Source organism: Pelecanus crispus, chromosome 23 (assembly GCF_030463565.1).
Source record: "Pelecanus crispus isolate bPelCri1 chromosome 23, bPelCri1.pri, whole genome shotgun sequence".
Classification (NCBI taxonomy): Eukaryota; Metazoa; Chordata; class Aves; order Pelecaniformes; family Pelecanidae; genus Pelecanus; species Pelecanus crispus.
The window spans coordinates 51,278-68,426 of NC_134665.1; the positions used below are offsets into that span (position 1 = coordinate 51,278).

Genomic DNA, 17,149 nt, shown 5'->3' on the forward strand with positions numbered 1-17,149 from the left:
TTCTCTGTGATGGGGTCATCACAACGTGGTTGGTTGGGTGCCTGGGAGTCGGTGATAGATGAAGGGATTCCCCGTTTAGAAGCGGCTTTCCATATGCCCTTTTCTCCTGTCAACGTGAGAAAAACGACATGCTGACAGTGGGGGTTTTAAAGGGTTTGTGGGTTGGAGAGAGCAGGGAAATGAGCTCATTCCACTGAGCACTCTGTCCTGTGCTGCTAAAAGGTGGTCTCGGGCTAATCGATTCTGTGTTACCATTTGTGGTGATAAGTTGATTTCTTCCTGTAGGGCTGTAATACTCCCTGCGGTTTCATTAATGGCTTTTTCTAGTTCTCTTGACACATTTGCAGTAGCTCGCTCTAGTTTTGCAACCCCTAAGCGTGGGATAAAAGCTGTTACAGACAGGGGGAACTTAGTGCCACGTGCCATCAGAGGGCTGTAACACTTTTTCCCGTAGCTATCAGTAGCTGGGAGCTCCAGAGGCAGAAGAGATGCTGGTTCTAACCTGTGTGGGAGGTATTATTGCACTTAGAATCCACTTTTCAGCTCAGGTGGAGGGTAAATCCTGGAATGCCCTTTCTTCACCTATCCAATATTGCCCTGGTAGTTGTGCAAATAGGGCAGTCTGATCTTCAAAGGAGTCTGAATGATGCAAATGATTTCCTGTGCAAGGGTTAGCATGTGCCGGATTGGGCTGTTCAGGTAAACCAGTGAGGTTGGGACCCAGAGGAGATGGCTCAGAGCATCAGGATCCTCTAGGCCCGTAGTGGCAGCCAAGTACCATTACCTTTAGTTTGATTGTGGCTTCCTGCAGAACAGCAAGTGAATCTCTCTGCGAACATCCACGTTGTCTGGCAGCGTGCAGGGCCGGATGAACTCCCTCCAGGAAGAAATGGCCAGCGTGATGGCTTATTCGAATGGGTTTCACGTAAGGGCTTCTGGAGAATCTCCCTTGCCCGCTCAGTGGATGTGGTAGATGGGAAGGTTTGGAGGAATGTGTGGAGGAATGGCGATTGCCTTTAGGGAGAGCTCGGGGTTAGGAGGAAGAGGGCGGGGCCGCCGTGCCCCCATGACGCAGGCCTTTTGTCATAATGCGCTGGGTGAGGTGAGGCGCTGGCGGCAGCCCGTGCACTTGTCGTCCAGGAAAGCCCTGGGCGGAACGCTGAGGCCGGGCGCCCGAGTGGCCGTAGCGAGCGGTCGGGCCTGGGAGCGCTGCGTGCGAGAGAGGGAGCGGAGGAGGAGCCGGGGCCGCGGGGGCCTCTCCCCATCGTGTGGCCGCCCGGCCGGGCTGCGAGGAGGAGCATGTCGTGCGTCCACTACAAGTTCTCCTCCCAGCTGAGCTATGATACGGTCACCTTCAGCGGCCTCCACATCCCCCTCTGCGACCTCAAGCGCCAGATCATGGGCCGCGAGAAGCTGAAGGCGGCCAACTGCGACCTGCAGATCAGCAACGCCCAGACCAGCGAAGGTGCGTGGGGGTGGTGGGCGCGGGGCCTTGGGCACCTAAAGCTGCCTGTTTATCTGCAGATGTGTCCTGGTTTTGTCTGGGCCAGAGTTGGTTTTCTCCCTAGTAGCTGGTGTGGTGCTGTGGTTTGGATTTAGCATGAGAATAATGTTGATAGCACACTGATGTTGTAGTTGTTGCTCAGGAGTGTTTGTGGCAGTCAAGGACTTTTCTGCTTCCCATGCTCTGCCGGGTGCAGAAGAAGCTGTGAGGGGGCAGAGCCGGGAGAGCTGACCCAAACTGGCCGGAGGGCTGTTCCATACCATAGGGCGTCATGCTCAGTATAGAAAGTGGGGGGAGTTGGCTGGGGGGCAGCGATCGCTGCTCGGGGACGGGCTGGGCATTGGTCGTCGGGTGGTGAGCAACTGCGTTGTGCATCACTTTGTGCTTTGTATGTTCTTTTATCATTAGTAGAAGTGGTATTACTATTTCTCTCCTCTGCTGTCCTATTAAACTGCCGTTATCTCAACCCATGGTTTTTACCTTTTTTCCCCCCCAATTCTCTCCCCCATCCCCACGGGGTGTGGGGGGAGGGTGAGCAAGTGGCTGTGTGGTGCTTAGTTGCCGACTGGGGTTAAGCCACGACAAGATATTTAAACTGTGTTCAGGAGAATGTCTGTGAAGAGACTTAAGAGCACACTGTTAGGGGTCTTAGGAATGCCATTGGATTGCATGGCACGCGTAGGTAGAGATCCATTTCAGGAGTCTTGTATTTTTCTACTACTGTTGAATGAAATTGTCAAGAGCTTTTGAAAAATGGCTACTTTGCCTGAAGGGCTTTGCTGCAGAAGGGTCTGTGAATGTTGTCTTGGGTTGCTAAGGTACTGTCAGCTTCACACATGCCAGCAGGCTGAGTGGCCAACTGGCTGGCGTCACTACTGGAATGGTTGGGTCTGTGTCAAACAGAGCCTTAAAACCAGACTGATGGATGGTCCTAAATGTGATGGAGCCCAATTCTTATCCCCAGGAGAAAAAATGTTTTGAGATAGGCCGAACATGTGGCTTTTCTTATAGCAGGTGAGGAACAGAAAGCAAAGTTTTAGAAGAAAAAGTGATGCTCATAAAGATGTTCCCCCGTAAAGTGTTACTCTAATGTATATCATACCAGTTTTACAAAGTGTGTTGCTTTGTTTCCATACGTAATCAGAATCCGGTGAAGAAAAAGTGTCTGCTTCACTAGGTTCTGTTAAGCGTGGTGTTCCCTAAAGGTGAGGTTAAAGAAGGAGTATCTGTTATGCTTTAAAGAGCATCCCTCTTGTTCACCAGTGAGCAGATCCTCCTCTAGGTCGGTTGTGTTGCCCTTTGACAAGGAGTAAAAGGAGTCTAAAATTTTAAACTTGGTCTATTAGTGACACAGGTGCTTCCTGAAGCTTTCCTAAGGGTGTTTCCCATGTGAAAATGCAAAAATCCCCCCGTGGTTTTCAGAGCAAAGCTAGAGAATACATTTCAGTGTAATGTATACGTATGCCAAATTTTTGCTTGAAATGCATAACCATGAATTTCAGTTTTTATTCATCAGATGTAGATGCTTAAACTCACTAGAAGTAAAGAGGATTTTAAATATGACTGGAAAAAAATGATATGATGGACTGTTTTGAAGATCTGGGAAGGCAAACTGGATGGTTGAGACCTATTTTGAATGTCGGGGGGGCAGGGGTGTCCTCTTCCATGCTTCCTCTAGAGGCGTGTTCTATAAAGGCAGAATTCCCTTCAAAAAGCCTGCACTCAGGAATGATGCATTTCAGCTTGCCTCCCCCTCTTAATTTGATCTGAACTTCTTGACCTGTCTTTTAGAATGGATGTTCTCACAATGTTGTGGAAGAACTGTGAACTGCAGAGCTCAGGATTCCTGAGTGCTCTTTCCTGCCCTGTAACATTCTGACTCCAACCCCTTGGAGCATGTGCTATTCTGCTTCTCAGGCAAGAGACAACAAACCAACAACCAAACAACAAACCCCAGCTGGGACCTGACCTGGTCTTAGTGCAGATGGCAGGCTGTCTTCTGTGTTCTGTCAGTCCTGAGTGACCTTGGAGACCAGTGTGCTGCTGGCATTCAAACTGTTTTAAATGAATGGAAAAGATTTTGCTGCTTGTGTGTGATTATCAAACCTGAAGACTTCTAGGAATGTCCCGTTAGTGTGTTGAGACGATAAAAGCGCAGTGTTACATAGAAAGCTTTGCTTTCATCCCTGTGAAGGGATTGCCTGAAGTGCTATGTCATTACGTAGTAATAGACATTCTTACAAACTGAATACTGTTTTGTTCTGTATTTGTGTTGTTTTCAGAATACACAGATGCTAATGCGCTGATTCCAAAGAACTCATCAGTGATCGTTCGAAGAATCCCTGCTGGAGGAGTCAAAGGCACCAGCAAAACCTATGTTGTGTAAGTATCCATACAGCATTGTACCCTTTGTTAGGGCTTTCAGTGTGTTAGCTGGTTTTGTGGATATTAGTTTACAGAGGCATTCCGATTGCATCTTTGTTGTTAAAGGTGCTGTTAATTTTGGTTGTCATGAGGTAGATTGTAATGTATCTGTCCCAAAGTCGACTGGGACATGGGGTTTGAACTGGAGCAATGGTAACTTTTAAGATGATTCTCTTGGGCTTCTTCTTGGGCTTGATTTTGCTGAGACCCAAGTTGTAGGTGCTGTTTCCTCTACCTGAGTGGTCATTATTAAATCTTCTTGCTTCTATTGCTTTTATAGTGAAGAGAGATAGGCATTGTAGTGTGAACTCGGAATTTGTTCCCATGTCAGAAGAGTCTGATTGTTGGGGTTTGACTCTTTCTTGCCTTTGGGGGAGGGAGGGTGGGATATGGCAGGTATTCTTATGCCCCAGGTCTGGGGTTTTGCATCCTAGCTGTAGAGGAAAGAGCAAGGGTTGCCAGCTGGCAAACCATGCAAACAAGAAGTTCCATTCATAAGGGATTTGTATCAGTTTCCTAAAGACAGCGTCCGTTTCAGGCAAGAGAAAAAGAACACTGTCCCAAAGTGTATTGCCTTTAGTGCGAGTAGAGTGAAAGAATAGTTAATCCTTTCCAAACCTGAAACGCAGGAAGCAGTTTAGCACATTGCCAACTGTTGCTAGTTCTCTTTCTACATCTGTTTTTACCCTAAGCTGACATCTGTGCTCCAGGTTTTAGTTCTGTATTCCCAAGATTTAAGGAGGGCAGATAACTGGGTGTATTGATTAAAATGACAGCCACTCAAATGCCATCCTGCCTACAGCATCATTGCTGTCATTTCTGTATTCACACAGTCCAGTTGTGTATCAGCTGCATTAGCACTGTTTGAATGGTCACGTTTTCCAGCCTTCTTAAAGATAGACCTCTCCACCACAGTTAGTAGGTGTTATTAGCTTGTGGTTTTGCCATGTCCTTCTGATGTGGGTTCCCCATAAATAAAGTATACTGATGAGTTACAGTGTGTCTCGAACAGACAGTACAGCAGCATCCTGGTGCCCATGAAGCACTTGCAAGCAAAAAAACCCTGAATTTGTGTGGCTCTGCATGTAAACTTTGGGCACATTACTGCAGCAGTTGTTGCAGTGCTTTCAGGCACTACCGCGTAATTCTGGACGCCACGGCGTTGTGCTTATAAACATGGCCTTGTTTTGGGGGTTAATTGAAGGATGGATGCTCAGTGCTGCCTTGTGAATGCATCCTCCGTTTCTGGTTGGGTGGCACCCTCTCCTGGTATTGTAATGCTGCCCTAAAGTGAGAGGACAGATGCTGCTGGCATCAAAGCTCAACTAAATCCCTGTGTGTGGGGACAAGGAAAGAATGGCACTGCTGTTGTAACGTTGAAAATTAGCCGTGCAGATTAGCTTTTGATTCCTCCAGCTGGAAACATTGCAGAAACTGCTGGTAGAGTGGTTAATGTTTGGGAATGATGAATGCATGCTGTAATGGTGGAGAGGCCTTGAAAATGTGTTACTCGCCTTGCAGTTTGTTCTTGAAGGGAAATGCACGAAGAAACCACTGTGTGGTAATCTACAAGTATTTCCTTGTACTTCCTCATCTTCAGGAGGTACGGGCTCTATTTTAAGTTCTGATCACCTCCATTTCTCTTCCAGAAGTCAAACGGAGCCAGTGAGTGGACCATCAAAACCAGTACGTAAAAACACAATCTCACACTTTTTTCTGCACACTGCACTTAATTCTACACAATGTAGCCTGGTATAAATTTTCCAAACAGTAACTTAATCTGTTTTCCAGTAGAACACAGTATATGTTGTAAATAGAATGTATTTGATTCAGCATCGTAGTGTGTATGTTTGTATCGGTTGTTGTGTGCTTTTGTTCCTTGCAACACAAATTGTCTGGAGTGCATTTTTTGCCATTTTCACATTGTATTACTTAGCTTTTGTATTGAAAGTCTTTTTTTTTTTGCCTAATGTTTTTTGAAAATCCATTATTGTTCAGCTTGGTACTGTTCCTTAGTTCTGATTTGGGGGTTCAAACAAATATGATAAGTCACATATCCCATACATTTTGAGGACAGTTCTGTGCAGCTAAATGATTCCTTTCCATGTCCTTAAATACCTGGGTATTTGTTCCTAAAACTGATATTGCTTGGGCCCCTCTGAGTGCATAAATGTCTTTCATAGCTTGCTGTGAATTTAAACATCGTTGCTACACAAAGTGCTATTGTCAAGTTCTGCATTTGATCTTTCCACTTTCTCGGATGAAGCAGTTTAGTTGAATAGTTTGTCTGCAAATGGAAATACCTAAACCCCAGTGTACAAATGTTGGCACAAGTTTAGAGCCTGGTGCATTTGTGGGTGAAATCCCTGTCATTTGTCCTAACCTCTGCCTGCAGTATGCTTTTGGAGCTGGGTGACTTCAGGGTTGGATGCTGCTTCAATTTCGCAGAGGTTAAGCCTGTCTTTAGTGTACCACCATATGATGCTAAACATATGGAGAAGGAATGATGAACTGGAGTGAGGAATCTTTTTCTGCATGTAGAGATCTTTTTTCCCAGAGTCTGCTAAAAACTGCTGCCTTGAATTCTTCCACTGCGTTAGGCACTAAAGGACAAGAGCGTTTTCCACGGAAGGCTTTTAATCTCTCTTCTGATCCAGTTAGTGACCCCTTGAGGAGAGCTGTTCAGTTTACATTGTGAAATGTTACTCTATGCTTTTGAACAACTTCAGGCATAATAAGCAGTGATTCGAGTGTCTTTCTGCTAAGGTTTTACTGGTGTGAGCTTCACTGCTGCTTGTGGCGTAATAGAATTGAGTATACTGGAAAAGGAGCAAGCGAAGAGTTCCCCTTTTTCCTTGTGGAAAAAGTGCCCTCCAGTCTTAGTTCTCAACAAACACAGCAGTCCATTACGAACCAGTGGCCTGAGGACTTCATTCCTGCAAGCCCTTCCGTAGGGAGCTGGGAGGGAGGAGTGTGGCTGCAATTTATTCTCAGAAATCCCTTTTTAGCTGCAAATTGGCAGCTTCCTTACCCCTGTGACTCTTAAGCAGTTGTGAGCATTTGACAAGGGTCCCTCTCTGAGATAGTCTGGAGCAGTAAGTTGATCTCAGGCGGGTTTGGTGAGTTTGGTTTCTTCTCATTAACCACAGAGGCACTCTGGAGCTGTCACAGGTTTGGACGCTTTTTTGAACAAATGCCGATTACACTGGGTTGGAAATGCCTCTTTCAGTGACACTCAGAGGATATGGTGCAGCCTTTCAGACTGCAGTAGAGGTGAACTATTGCTGTGTTTTGATTGTAGAACTTGAATATGTGTTTAATGTTTTGTGCACAGATCAATGACTCTTCTGGATCTATTTCTCTGGCCCAGCTCATTAAGGTATATCTAGATATATTCTTGTCAAATGCTTAAAACCAAAAGTGTTTGCTTTGTATTTTTAAATCTTATACGGTGATCTATAGCTGGATAACTCTTGTAATGTGAACAGAACTTTAATTTAGATTTTACTAATTTAAAAGTATTTATTTTAACTGTAAAATATGTGCGTATTTTGATACTGTCCTGTAAAGAGTAGTTGCCAGTCTGGGAAGATAGAAGGGGAGTACCTTATCAGCCTCAACGTAATGTTGCCATATTACTCACCTTCAAGACACAAAGAAGCAGCACTGCAGAAGCTGTTTACCGTTTTTCATACGTTTCATTCATGTTGTGTTGGAAACTAACACAACTTTCAGAGAAGAATTATATGGTCTGTAAGTTATGGACATTTCAGGGCGGGTTGCAACAGCCAAACGAGAAGCGTTTCTGGAACATGGACGATTGCGTGGCTATTTTTGAGTTTCTAGTCACGATAGTTACAGTTCCGTTCTGTGAATGCTGCAGAGTTTCATACATCGTAGTACATCTACAGTGGACAGCACAATCTAATTTGTTTGAGTGCAGGCTGCGTCAATTGTGTAAATGTACCTGACTGTTTATAGGAATATGCCAATGTGTACGTGTGGCATATTAGCAGATGTGACCTTCTGAAACTGTTGCAGTGCCGTGTTTTGCTGTGGAACTGCTTGCGTTCTGTGCTCAACAATGTGTAGCTTTGCCTGGTGGTTGCACTAGTGATTGCACGTTGTGCAAAGGCGTAGTGCTAGCCAATGGAATGAGTGGTCTTTCGAGTGACAACGATGAGAGAAGGCCGGGCCTAGTGCAGAGGAGCTGCTTCTTTCTTCTGAAAATAAAGGCTGGAGTTCATTTCCAAGAAAGAGAAATCTCTTCCCACTCGTAACTTCTTCCCTCACTCACTGCAGAAATTACACTGTGTACCTTTGGCCAAAAAAAAAAAAAAAAAAAAATTAGTTTGGAAGGTATCCACCAGAAGAAATTGGACTCCATTAGTGCTGTGCCTAAATGTGTCCTTGATTCTGTAAACTCATGTGAAGTTTTCCCCTGAAATGTGAAAAATTGTCCAAGTGGTGTAGACATTTCAGCTTTTGAGAACATTTAAAGAAAAATACAGGAAAATAACATAAAGCAGCTCAGAACTGTTACTTGCTCTGACCTCCTGAGTGCAGACTGGCTTAGCATGGAGGCAATGTGTTGTAAAAAGTTTTCCGGTTTGTTATTCCTATGTATTAAATGCCCTATTTGAGTTTTGGTCTATTCCTAGGATGCGTTATTTTGTGTTTTGGAAGTGTTCTGTAAACCGTTTGGGTTCAAACAAACTAGTCAAGTATCTGTAAAGTTGTCTGTAAATGTTAATGGCAGTGACTTCATAGGTGTTGATCTGGATGATGTTACAGTTGAGAAAAAACTGTCTATATGAATGACTTGACAGATGTTGATGTGAATGATGTTACAGTTGAGAAAAAAACTGTCTATATGAAACAACCATTTAATAAAATACTGAAACTAGATGGTTGCTTTTGTGAATGAATGCATCTAAAAGCAAAAACATGCGCTGTTGATCTGAAAGATAGGTGCTTGAAGGTCCAAGTCATTTACAGTCCCTCCCTTCGTCCCTGCTTATGTCTGGACTAGCGTGCAATAAAAAAATCTGACCAAATACTGGTTAAACAAAAGCAGCTGGCTTCAAGAATTTGAAGACGTAGTTGTGCGTAAGGTTTATGAAGAAGTTAGTAGGGGGGAACATGCAGTTTGGACTGCCTACAGTACATGATGGTGACATTTCTACTGAAAAGAATCCTTTGTCTTGCTGAGGGATTCTAAAAAGCTTGATTCCTTTTCATGCTTCTGTGTCCGAAGCTCAGTTTCAGCAAGCAGAAACCAACTTCCCTGACTCCTAAGTTGAGTGTCCTTTTAATGCTGCAAAACGTAAATCATGATAGTGGCATACATCTTTCTCAATTAAATGTACAGCGGAGATCTTCTCCTTCACATAGTCTGGAGCTTAATATCAGTTCAAAAATACTGGACAGTGTAATTGTTTCTACGCGGAGCTTGAGTCCACGTGGAAGAAAATGGGGCTGGTTCCACAAGCCTTTATGTAAGGTGCAGACAGAGCCCAAGGTTTTGGGTGCCCAGGAATGCTCTTGTCAAGCAGGTTACCAGGCACCCAACCCCCACGTAAGGGCGTAAGGAGTCCCCAGAACATCTTCAGCACAACTCTGTTTTATATGAGTAGCTGTTTTGGTGCAGCCTCAGCTGGCGTTGTGCTGCTCTTGACGGGACTGGGTGAGTGCTGTGGTCTTTGGCCGTGGGGGCTTCACTGTGTTTCTCATGCGTGTGTCAAATCCTGACCTGTTAAACAGACTGCCAATCTGGCTGAAGCCGATGCTTCCGAGGAAGATAAAATAACAGCGATGATGATACAGTCTTGCCAGGAATATGATCCATCCAAGTGAGTGTTGCTGATGTCGGATCTGTTCTTTGAAGATGATGGAAAAGCTGAAAGGATGCTTGTTGGAACAAGAGAGACACCTTTGCATACCTTTTTCTTTCTTTCCCCAAAATCTTTCAGTTACCTGAAGAAAGCCTTGGGTCCACCTCCACCATCTTACACTTGCTTCCGTTGTGGAAAACCTGGCCACTATAGGAAGAACTGCCCAACACATGGGGTAAGATTGTGGGGGACTGCTGGTGTTTGGTAGTTTGTCATTGTTTTTACCTTGGCAGTCACGTAACAATACAGAAACGCTCCTATTAAGAATTGTTTGTCTTGGGGTGAAACGCAGAGGTTACCTGGCAGTGTTGCAAAGCCCTTCAGACTTCCAGGGAAACCTGCAATTACAAATGTAAAATTGGCTTTTCTCAAGGTCATAGACATTAAATATGTCCATAGACCCTTCTCTGTGGACTTTCACGCACATTTTTGTATATTTCAATATCACTGGAAATGTTTCTGGTTTTAGCTCTTTTTAATGACTGGTTGTAGACAGCTTTCAGGATTCCGTCTAAACCCAAGATGTTTCTGTTGACCCCATCTTGTGACTAAGTGCGTGTTTTAGGTACACAAGCCTCTGGTTGAGTATTCATGCCATTGAACGTTCGTCACTGAATGCATATGCATGAGGTCTGAATTCAGCCTTCATCTAGAGATGGTGAACACAAGTTTCCCCAGCGAGTGATTCAGAGCAGCGAACTGAGCTCTCGCGCTGAATTGCGCTGGGGAGGAGGAGCGGGTTTGTGTCTCTTCTCCGAGTGGAGAGCGCAGGGGTATTTCCCCCTTCAGGAACCTGAAGTTAAGCCAAAGAATGTCAAATGAGTTCAAAACACTGCTCAAGCCTTTTGAACGTCCTGGCTCTGTTCTTTTAGGAAAAGAAGTATTTTAGTTGAGCAACCCTTACGCTGGGTACAAGGAGAGCACTAAAGGCTTTTGCTGCTTCAAATAGTCCTTGAAATGTCATTTGAAGTGTGGGTCCTGAGATGAGATATGTCTGCATTTCTTTCCTTAACAGGACAAACAATTTCAGTCTGTTCCCAGAATTAAAAAGAGCACAGGAATTCCCAGGAGTTTCATGGTGGAGGTGGAAGATCCCAACACCAAGGGTGCTATGCTGACGAAAAGTGGAAAATACGCAATACCAGCTATTAATGCGTAAGTAGGGAATTAATTGGACTGACCACAAAGGTAATAAGAGAAACCATGGGTAAATGTTTGCATGGCAATGCAACCAAGTTGGCCAGCATCTGGAATTACGGGGGAGGAAGCATTGTCATTGTAGTTTACCCTTAAAATCTGTGATACTTTCTACCATTAAAATAGGGCGGTCCTTCTGTTCCAACCCCTGCAAGTTGGTGAAACTTGCGGTATGCTAAGAATCTGTATTTCTGCAAAACGTTTCAGTAGTGTTTACAGCGGAGTCGGTCTCTGTGAACGCTCATTTTGCTTCTGGGTTATGCTTCAAAGGCTTCCTGCAAAATGTAACAAAGAGCTGTTGGACTGAGCTTTCCTGCCCCCCTGACTTTTATCCAATCCCATGTGTGAAACAGACTGAAGTTTTCCTGTGGCTATAAACTAAGAAAAGACTACTGTGTGCTGACAAGAGTGGCTGCTTTCAAATGCACTTGGTAGCACTTGTGTTTTTCTGTTGTGGATCTCCTTTTGTAGAAGCTGTAACACAGGCTTCCTCCATTAATCAAACGTAATTACTCAGAGACTAACTTTACCCTGAGCCTGCAATTTACACTTACCCTCTGGCAAAGGAGAGGTGGGATTCATTTCACCTGATTTCTGGGTGTCAAGGAATTATTTTTCCAGTCTGAGCTGGTTTCTGAGTTGATCCAATGAATGGGAGAGTTCTGCAGAAGGAAAATTCTTCCGCCCCTCCCTCTTTTAGTGCTGTGGCTACAGAAAAGTAGTTCAAACGAAATGCCTACATGTTAGAAGGCTAATGGGGAGTGAGAAGGATTCCATCTATTCTCTTCCTTTGGTAAAATGCAAAGCTTGGAAAAGTTTCCCTTTACCCATCTTTAACTCTTTCCTTTTTCCTTCCCCACCCCGCCTCCAGGGAAGCTTATGCTAGAGGCAAGAAGGAAAAGCCTCCCTTCCTACCAGCGGAGCCGTCCTCCTCCTCCTCCTCAGCTGATCCTATTCCAGAGGAGTTGTTGTGTCTCATCTGTAAAGATCTAATGACAGATGCAGCTGTTATTCCCTGCTGTGGGAACAGTTACTGTGACGAATGTAAGTGTTACTGCCCTGTCTGTTCATGCAAAACATCACATCTGATCTTCGGAAAGCAGAAATAGGAGATAACAAAATTACTTTCTTACGTAGATGCTGAACAGGAAAGAATGCTTCCCGTATAATGGGGAAAAAAAAGGCAGAAAGCTTTTTTCCCTTTTTACCTATCTAGTTAAGTCCTCTTTACATGGGAAAGGATGAGTATGAGAAGAGTGCATCACTGTGCAGGTGATTACAGTATTGGATATGGAATGCATTTGGTTTGTCCACAGCCCTTTCCCTCATACAAAATTATACAGCCAGCTCTGGTGCCTGACTGTGCTCTGCAACAAAGGGACAGTTAGGCATTTAATCCACGTTCTTCTCCATGGGAGAGCTGGTTAAAACCTTCAGAACTCAAACATACAAATGGTTTTTTGAGACATGTTTTATTCATTAACCTGGAGGTTGGTGACTTCTCGCTGTACTAGAGAGTGGAAAAAAGACTCGTGGGAACATCAGGACACAGCCTACTCTACATCTTCAGGTGTGACAGTAGTGAAATATCAAAGCTGTACGGTTGTGTGCTGCATACGAGACATTTGTGACACTATTGAACTTTTATAGCTTCATGCTCTCAATTCCAGACCACATTCACCCATTAATCATAGACGTGTTTTGAGAATTGATTAGAAGCCAACTAATGTCCTCACTTTGGCTAAAACCTGTTTTGATGGTTCTAATTATTCACAGGCATTAGAACAGCGTTGCTGGAATCTGAGGAGCATACCTGCCCAACGTGCCACCAGACAGACGTTTCGCCTGATTCTTTAATTGCCAACAAGTTCCTACGCCAGGTGCCATGATGCCTTTTACGTAAACTGTTTGTAAGACAAGTCTGTTTGTGAAAAGGTGAAAGGGAAGCAAATACTAATTTACATCTCCTTTAAGCAAGGCTAAATGGAACAAGGCCAAATTTACTTCTGAAATCCATGATCTGTTGTTACAGAAGCTTACAGCCTGGCACATTCAGGTCACACTTTTGTTTAAGATGATTGCCTCGCTTTCAGATTTGGTGTTAACACTGAAGGACTTTAAATACAGATACTCTGAGTCACCAGTCAGTAATATCAGTGTCTAATGGGATGTGTTCATCTATCTGTATGGCGATTTATTTTACGGTTGATAGCATTTATAAGAACACAAAAGCAATTTTACTCTGTGGAGGCTTTTGTTCATTTATCTCCTGAAGTTCCGTATTACCTTTTTGTCAATGTTTTTCTGCCTCTAGGCTGTGAACAACTTCAAAAATGGAACTGGCTACACAAAAAGGCTCCATACCCAGATTCGGCAGCAACAGCCACCACCACCACCACCACCACCACACCTGCCCGTCACCCCTCCTGCTGCTCTGGTGAGTGCCGCTCAACTGTCTAAACCTTCCCCTCTGTCAATCAGCAGTCTGTTGGAAGAGAAGGTAAGTTTTATTTCAACATATGCGCTGATTCCTGTATTTTCATAGAGCTTATTTTCCAACTGTTTGCATTTATTCACAAGGGCTACCAGGTTCCTGTTCAAAGGCAGCCCGCAGTAGCAAGTGTTGTGGGCCCCCAAGGACAACCAATACCCACAGCTGGTAAGTAACTAGAACTTCAGGATTTCCTGAAAAGAATTATCTTCAGACCAACTGAATGGATTTTTTTTCTTTTTTGTCTCCCCACTCCACAAGATCTTCCAATGAGAGCCAAAACAATTTGCTCAGCAGGTGGCAGAGCAGGTTGGGAACTGTGAGTATTTTACAGAAATTCAGTAGATGACCACTTGTAACCTGTTAAACGAGGCCGTAACACATGACTTGTACAGCAGCTGGTTTATAATGAACTGAGTATGCACAGATCGCTGTTTACACGTGCTTTTGCTAAGGAACTGATGAACTATAAAAAGATTCAAGAAGAGCATAGGCATTCGTTTTCCAGGTAACTGCTTTCCATGTCCGTAAAGGAGAAGCAGATTGTCTGGAAGAACCAGGAGGAGTTCCACTCCACCTCTCTCGTTAGGTGGATTGGGTGACTCAAGGGATCAGCAGTGATAGGAGTTGCACATGTAGGTTGCTAGCTCAGCTCTGGCAGAGATTCAGGTTGACCGATAGTTGTCCTTTGGCAGCCGTTGTTAAGGAACAGGCGTCTCTTTTCCTAAAGCTTCTCTGCAGTGACATCCTTCACCTCCTGACAGCCGTGAGAGGCTGGAAACTGAGTAGTGTAGTTGCTGGATTTTCTGTGTCTCCCTATTCTGAGTGTAACCATGACCTCAAAGCACTTTGGAGGAGATACGTGAGAGAAATTGTCTTCATTTCCTCTTTTGTTTATTTCTGGAGGATACATGGAGAGATTTTAACCTGGACTGCAAACTGGTGGCTTTCGCTAGTATTCTGTTGACATTGTTGAACTTTTCGTAGGAATTAAAAGATCAGGCTTGTTTAAGGAAGTCTTAAATTGGTGAAGGACTTTGAGAGGAGGAATGATGCTAATGGACATAGGCGGAATAATGTGAAATAATGTTTCTTTAAAAAAAATAATAAAAGAAAAACTTGTGAAGAAAAAACTCAGGGTAGCTGATGTTTTCTATTCCTCAAAATCACTTGGGCAGGAGTCTGAATAACTCTGTTGTTCATGCTCTCAGGACCTTTCCTGGAGTAATGGCATTGAGTCACATGAAACCAATCAAGAGCTGTGGTAGTTCATGTGATAGAAGTGAGTGGAAATAGCCTTACCCTTCCTGGATGTTCTTACACTAACAAAGCAGCAGCTGTTGTGTCTTGTAAGCAGAAACTCTTACATGTTAGCAAGTTCTTCGCTTTGCAGTAGCATCATGTCAGCAACTGAAAGAAGCTTTGACGTAAGCATATGGAGAGGAAAAAGTAACCCAAACCAAACTTGGGAGGAAAAAACCTGGGAAGAATGACTGTTTTGACTTACCTTCAGTATTCTTTTCTGTGTTGTGGTTTTTTTAAGGTCCATGTCTCCTTGCAGTACTTCATCTTACTCTAGAAGTTCATATACCGACTCCAAATCAAGATCTGGTTCTTCCTGCACTCGCTCCTCCTCTCGATCATATAGACGTTCCTGTTCTCATTCCTACTCAAGATCACCACCATATACAAGAAGACGCAGAGAGAAGAGTGGCAACTCTCATTCTAGGTCAAGGGTACATGGTTCTCACAGGTCAAGGTCAAGGTCACCCCCATCCAGAAGATCCCGTTCACGGTCAAGATCACCAGTATTTAGAGGCCGGTCTCCCACTAAACGGACAACACCTCAAGGGCAAGGAGAAAGGGGGTATTCTAACAGACACAGAGAAGTTCCACCATACGATAAGAAAGCTCCCCATGGCAGATCTGCTGCCTTCCGACATCCATCTGAAAAGGAAAGATACAGCGCGTGGGAGAGAAAGGTCGACACCAATCATGAAAAATCTGCTCACATGGAACCTCCTGTGAAAAAAGTGAAGAAGGAGTAGCCAGACACAGACAGTGTTAGAACATCTTCCTTTTAAAAGGATGAGAATACTTTGATACTACCTGTAAAGAGTAGTTCCCACTTGGGAAGCTAGAAGGGGAGTACTTTTTGGGGAGGGGGGCGTTGCAGAAGCCATTCTGGAACATGGACAGTTGCATGGCTATTTTTCTCTTTGTTTGCTAGCTATACTTTACTAGTTATACTTTGTGTATAAACACAAATCACACGCTCATAAATAAAGTTAAGATTCTTTTAGCCTCGTCTATTCCCTGGCATGTCTGTATTACATTTCTAAGTAGCATCTTACCATAAGGGAACAGAGAAGTCTCAAAAAAAAATCAAACCAAAGGAAAAATCCTGGAGTGGGAGGGAAGACTTAGAGTTAGTTAGAAGGAATTCAAGTAAATGAAAGAGAAAGCAAACCCATTCCCTTCTTGTTTGCTCTGACTGTCCCTGAGTTGGGCTGTGGGTGGCTGTCGGCAGGGTGGAAGCCTTGCATCTCTCTTTACAAGTCCTGTAAAGCTCTGCAGCCTCAGGTGCTTCTGGGCTTGGAGGCACAATGAGCTGCATTCTTAAAGCTACCTCAGGTCTTGGTCTACAGAGAGGGGGTTTGGTCTTGGTTTTGGTTTGGTTTCTTTTTTTTCATACACATATCCCTGTATGAACTTCGAAGCAGAACCTGGATCTGTGAGTGGCAGGAATAAATCACTGGAGAGCCTGCCAATTCTTGTTGAACAGCAAAGCAGCAAAACTAACATGAGTGAAGATTTTTTTTAAAAAAAAAAGACGCACAAAAGCTTATGCTTTGCGTTTTTCTTCATTGTGTTGCTTTTATGTTCACTGTCATTCTGCACTTGCAAATTTGTGCTGCCGTCCTGCTGTTCCTGCAGCCAAAGCAAGCAAGTGGATCCTTTTTGGTTTAGTATGACTATTTCAGTAAGTGCAGGGATCTCTGGTTGGTGTTTGTCCTTAGAGGCTGCAGAAATGCAGAGTCATGCCTGTTGTTTTAGCGCGATCAAGCACAGCTGTGATCCTTCCTGGCTGAACTTTGAGTTTAGCCAAGCCATTGGGTTTTAGGAAACCACTGGAATTTATATGCAGCACTGCAGCAGTGAGATTAGCCTTTTCCTGCTATTTTCTGTCCCCTTTCCCACTTGCTCTGTGTTCGTTTCTGTTTAGTCTTCTGTTGGAAGTGGGAGTTAATACATTGACTGTCAGTTCTGGGTTTGGGGTTTGTCTTTTCTTCTTCTGGTTTTTTTTCCCCAATTCTTCTGCAGTATTATCTTCGGGTTGTATCCAAGTTGCATACATCGCCTGAGGATGGAAACATTTACCCTGCTGCTGGGAGCAGGGAGGGCTCAGGAGCATATCTGAAATGCTTGTACCCCAGGGCAGGCAGTGTGAGAAACAACCAAGCTGAACTGGAAGCCTGGGTCCGTTCCCAGAGCTAGGATATCATTGGTATCAGTGAGACTTGGTGGGGCAGCTGGGTGTCAGCTACAGCTGCTCACATGCTGGAGTGCAGGGCAGTCCCGGGAGAAAAGCGGGAGCCAGGCACGTGCGTTGCATTTGCTGAGCAGGGCTGGGTCCCT

At 44.3% G+C, this 17,149-nt stretch overlaps 1 protein-coding gene across 1 annotated transcript; it reads left to right on the forward strand.

The window, feature by feature from the left end:
• Window positions 1-1,299: 1,299 nt before the first annotated feature.
• Window positions 1,300-15,558, forward strand: LOC142595792 (E3 ubiquitin-protein ligase RBBP6-like). The gene is made up of 14 exons (XM_075724646.1): window positions 1,300-1,465; window positions 3,787-3,881; window positions 4,480-4,493; window positions 5,551-5,614; window positions 7,263-7,307; window positions 9,692-9,780; window positions 9,901-9,997; window positions 10,838-10,977; window positions 11,891-12,063; window positions 12,796-12,899; window positions 13,334-13,519; window positions 13,600-13,678; window positions 13,772-13,829; window positions 15,054-15,558. The coding sequence occupies exons 1-14, from the start codon at window positions 1,300-1,302 to the stop codon at window positions 15,556-15,558; spliced, it is 1,815 nt and encodes a 604-aa protein (XP_075580761.1).
• Window positions 15,559-17,149: the final 1,591 nt, after the last annotated feature.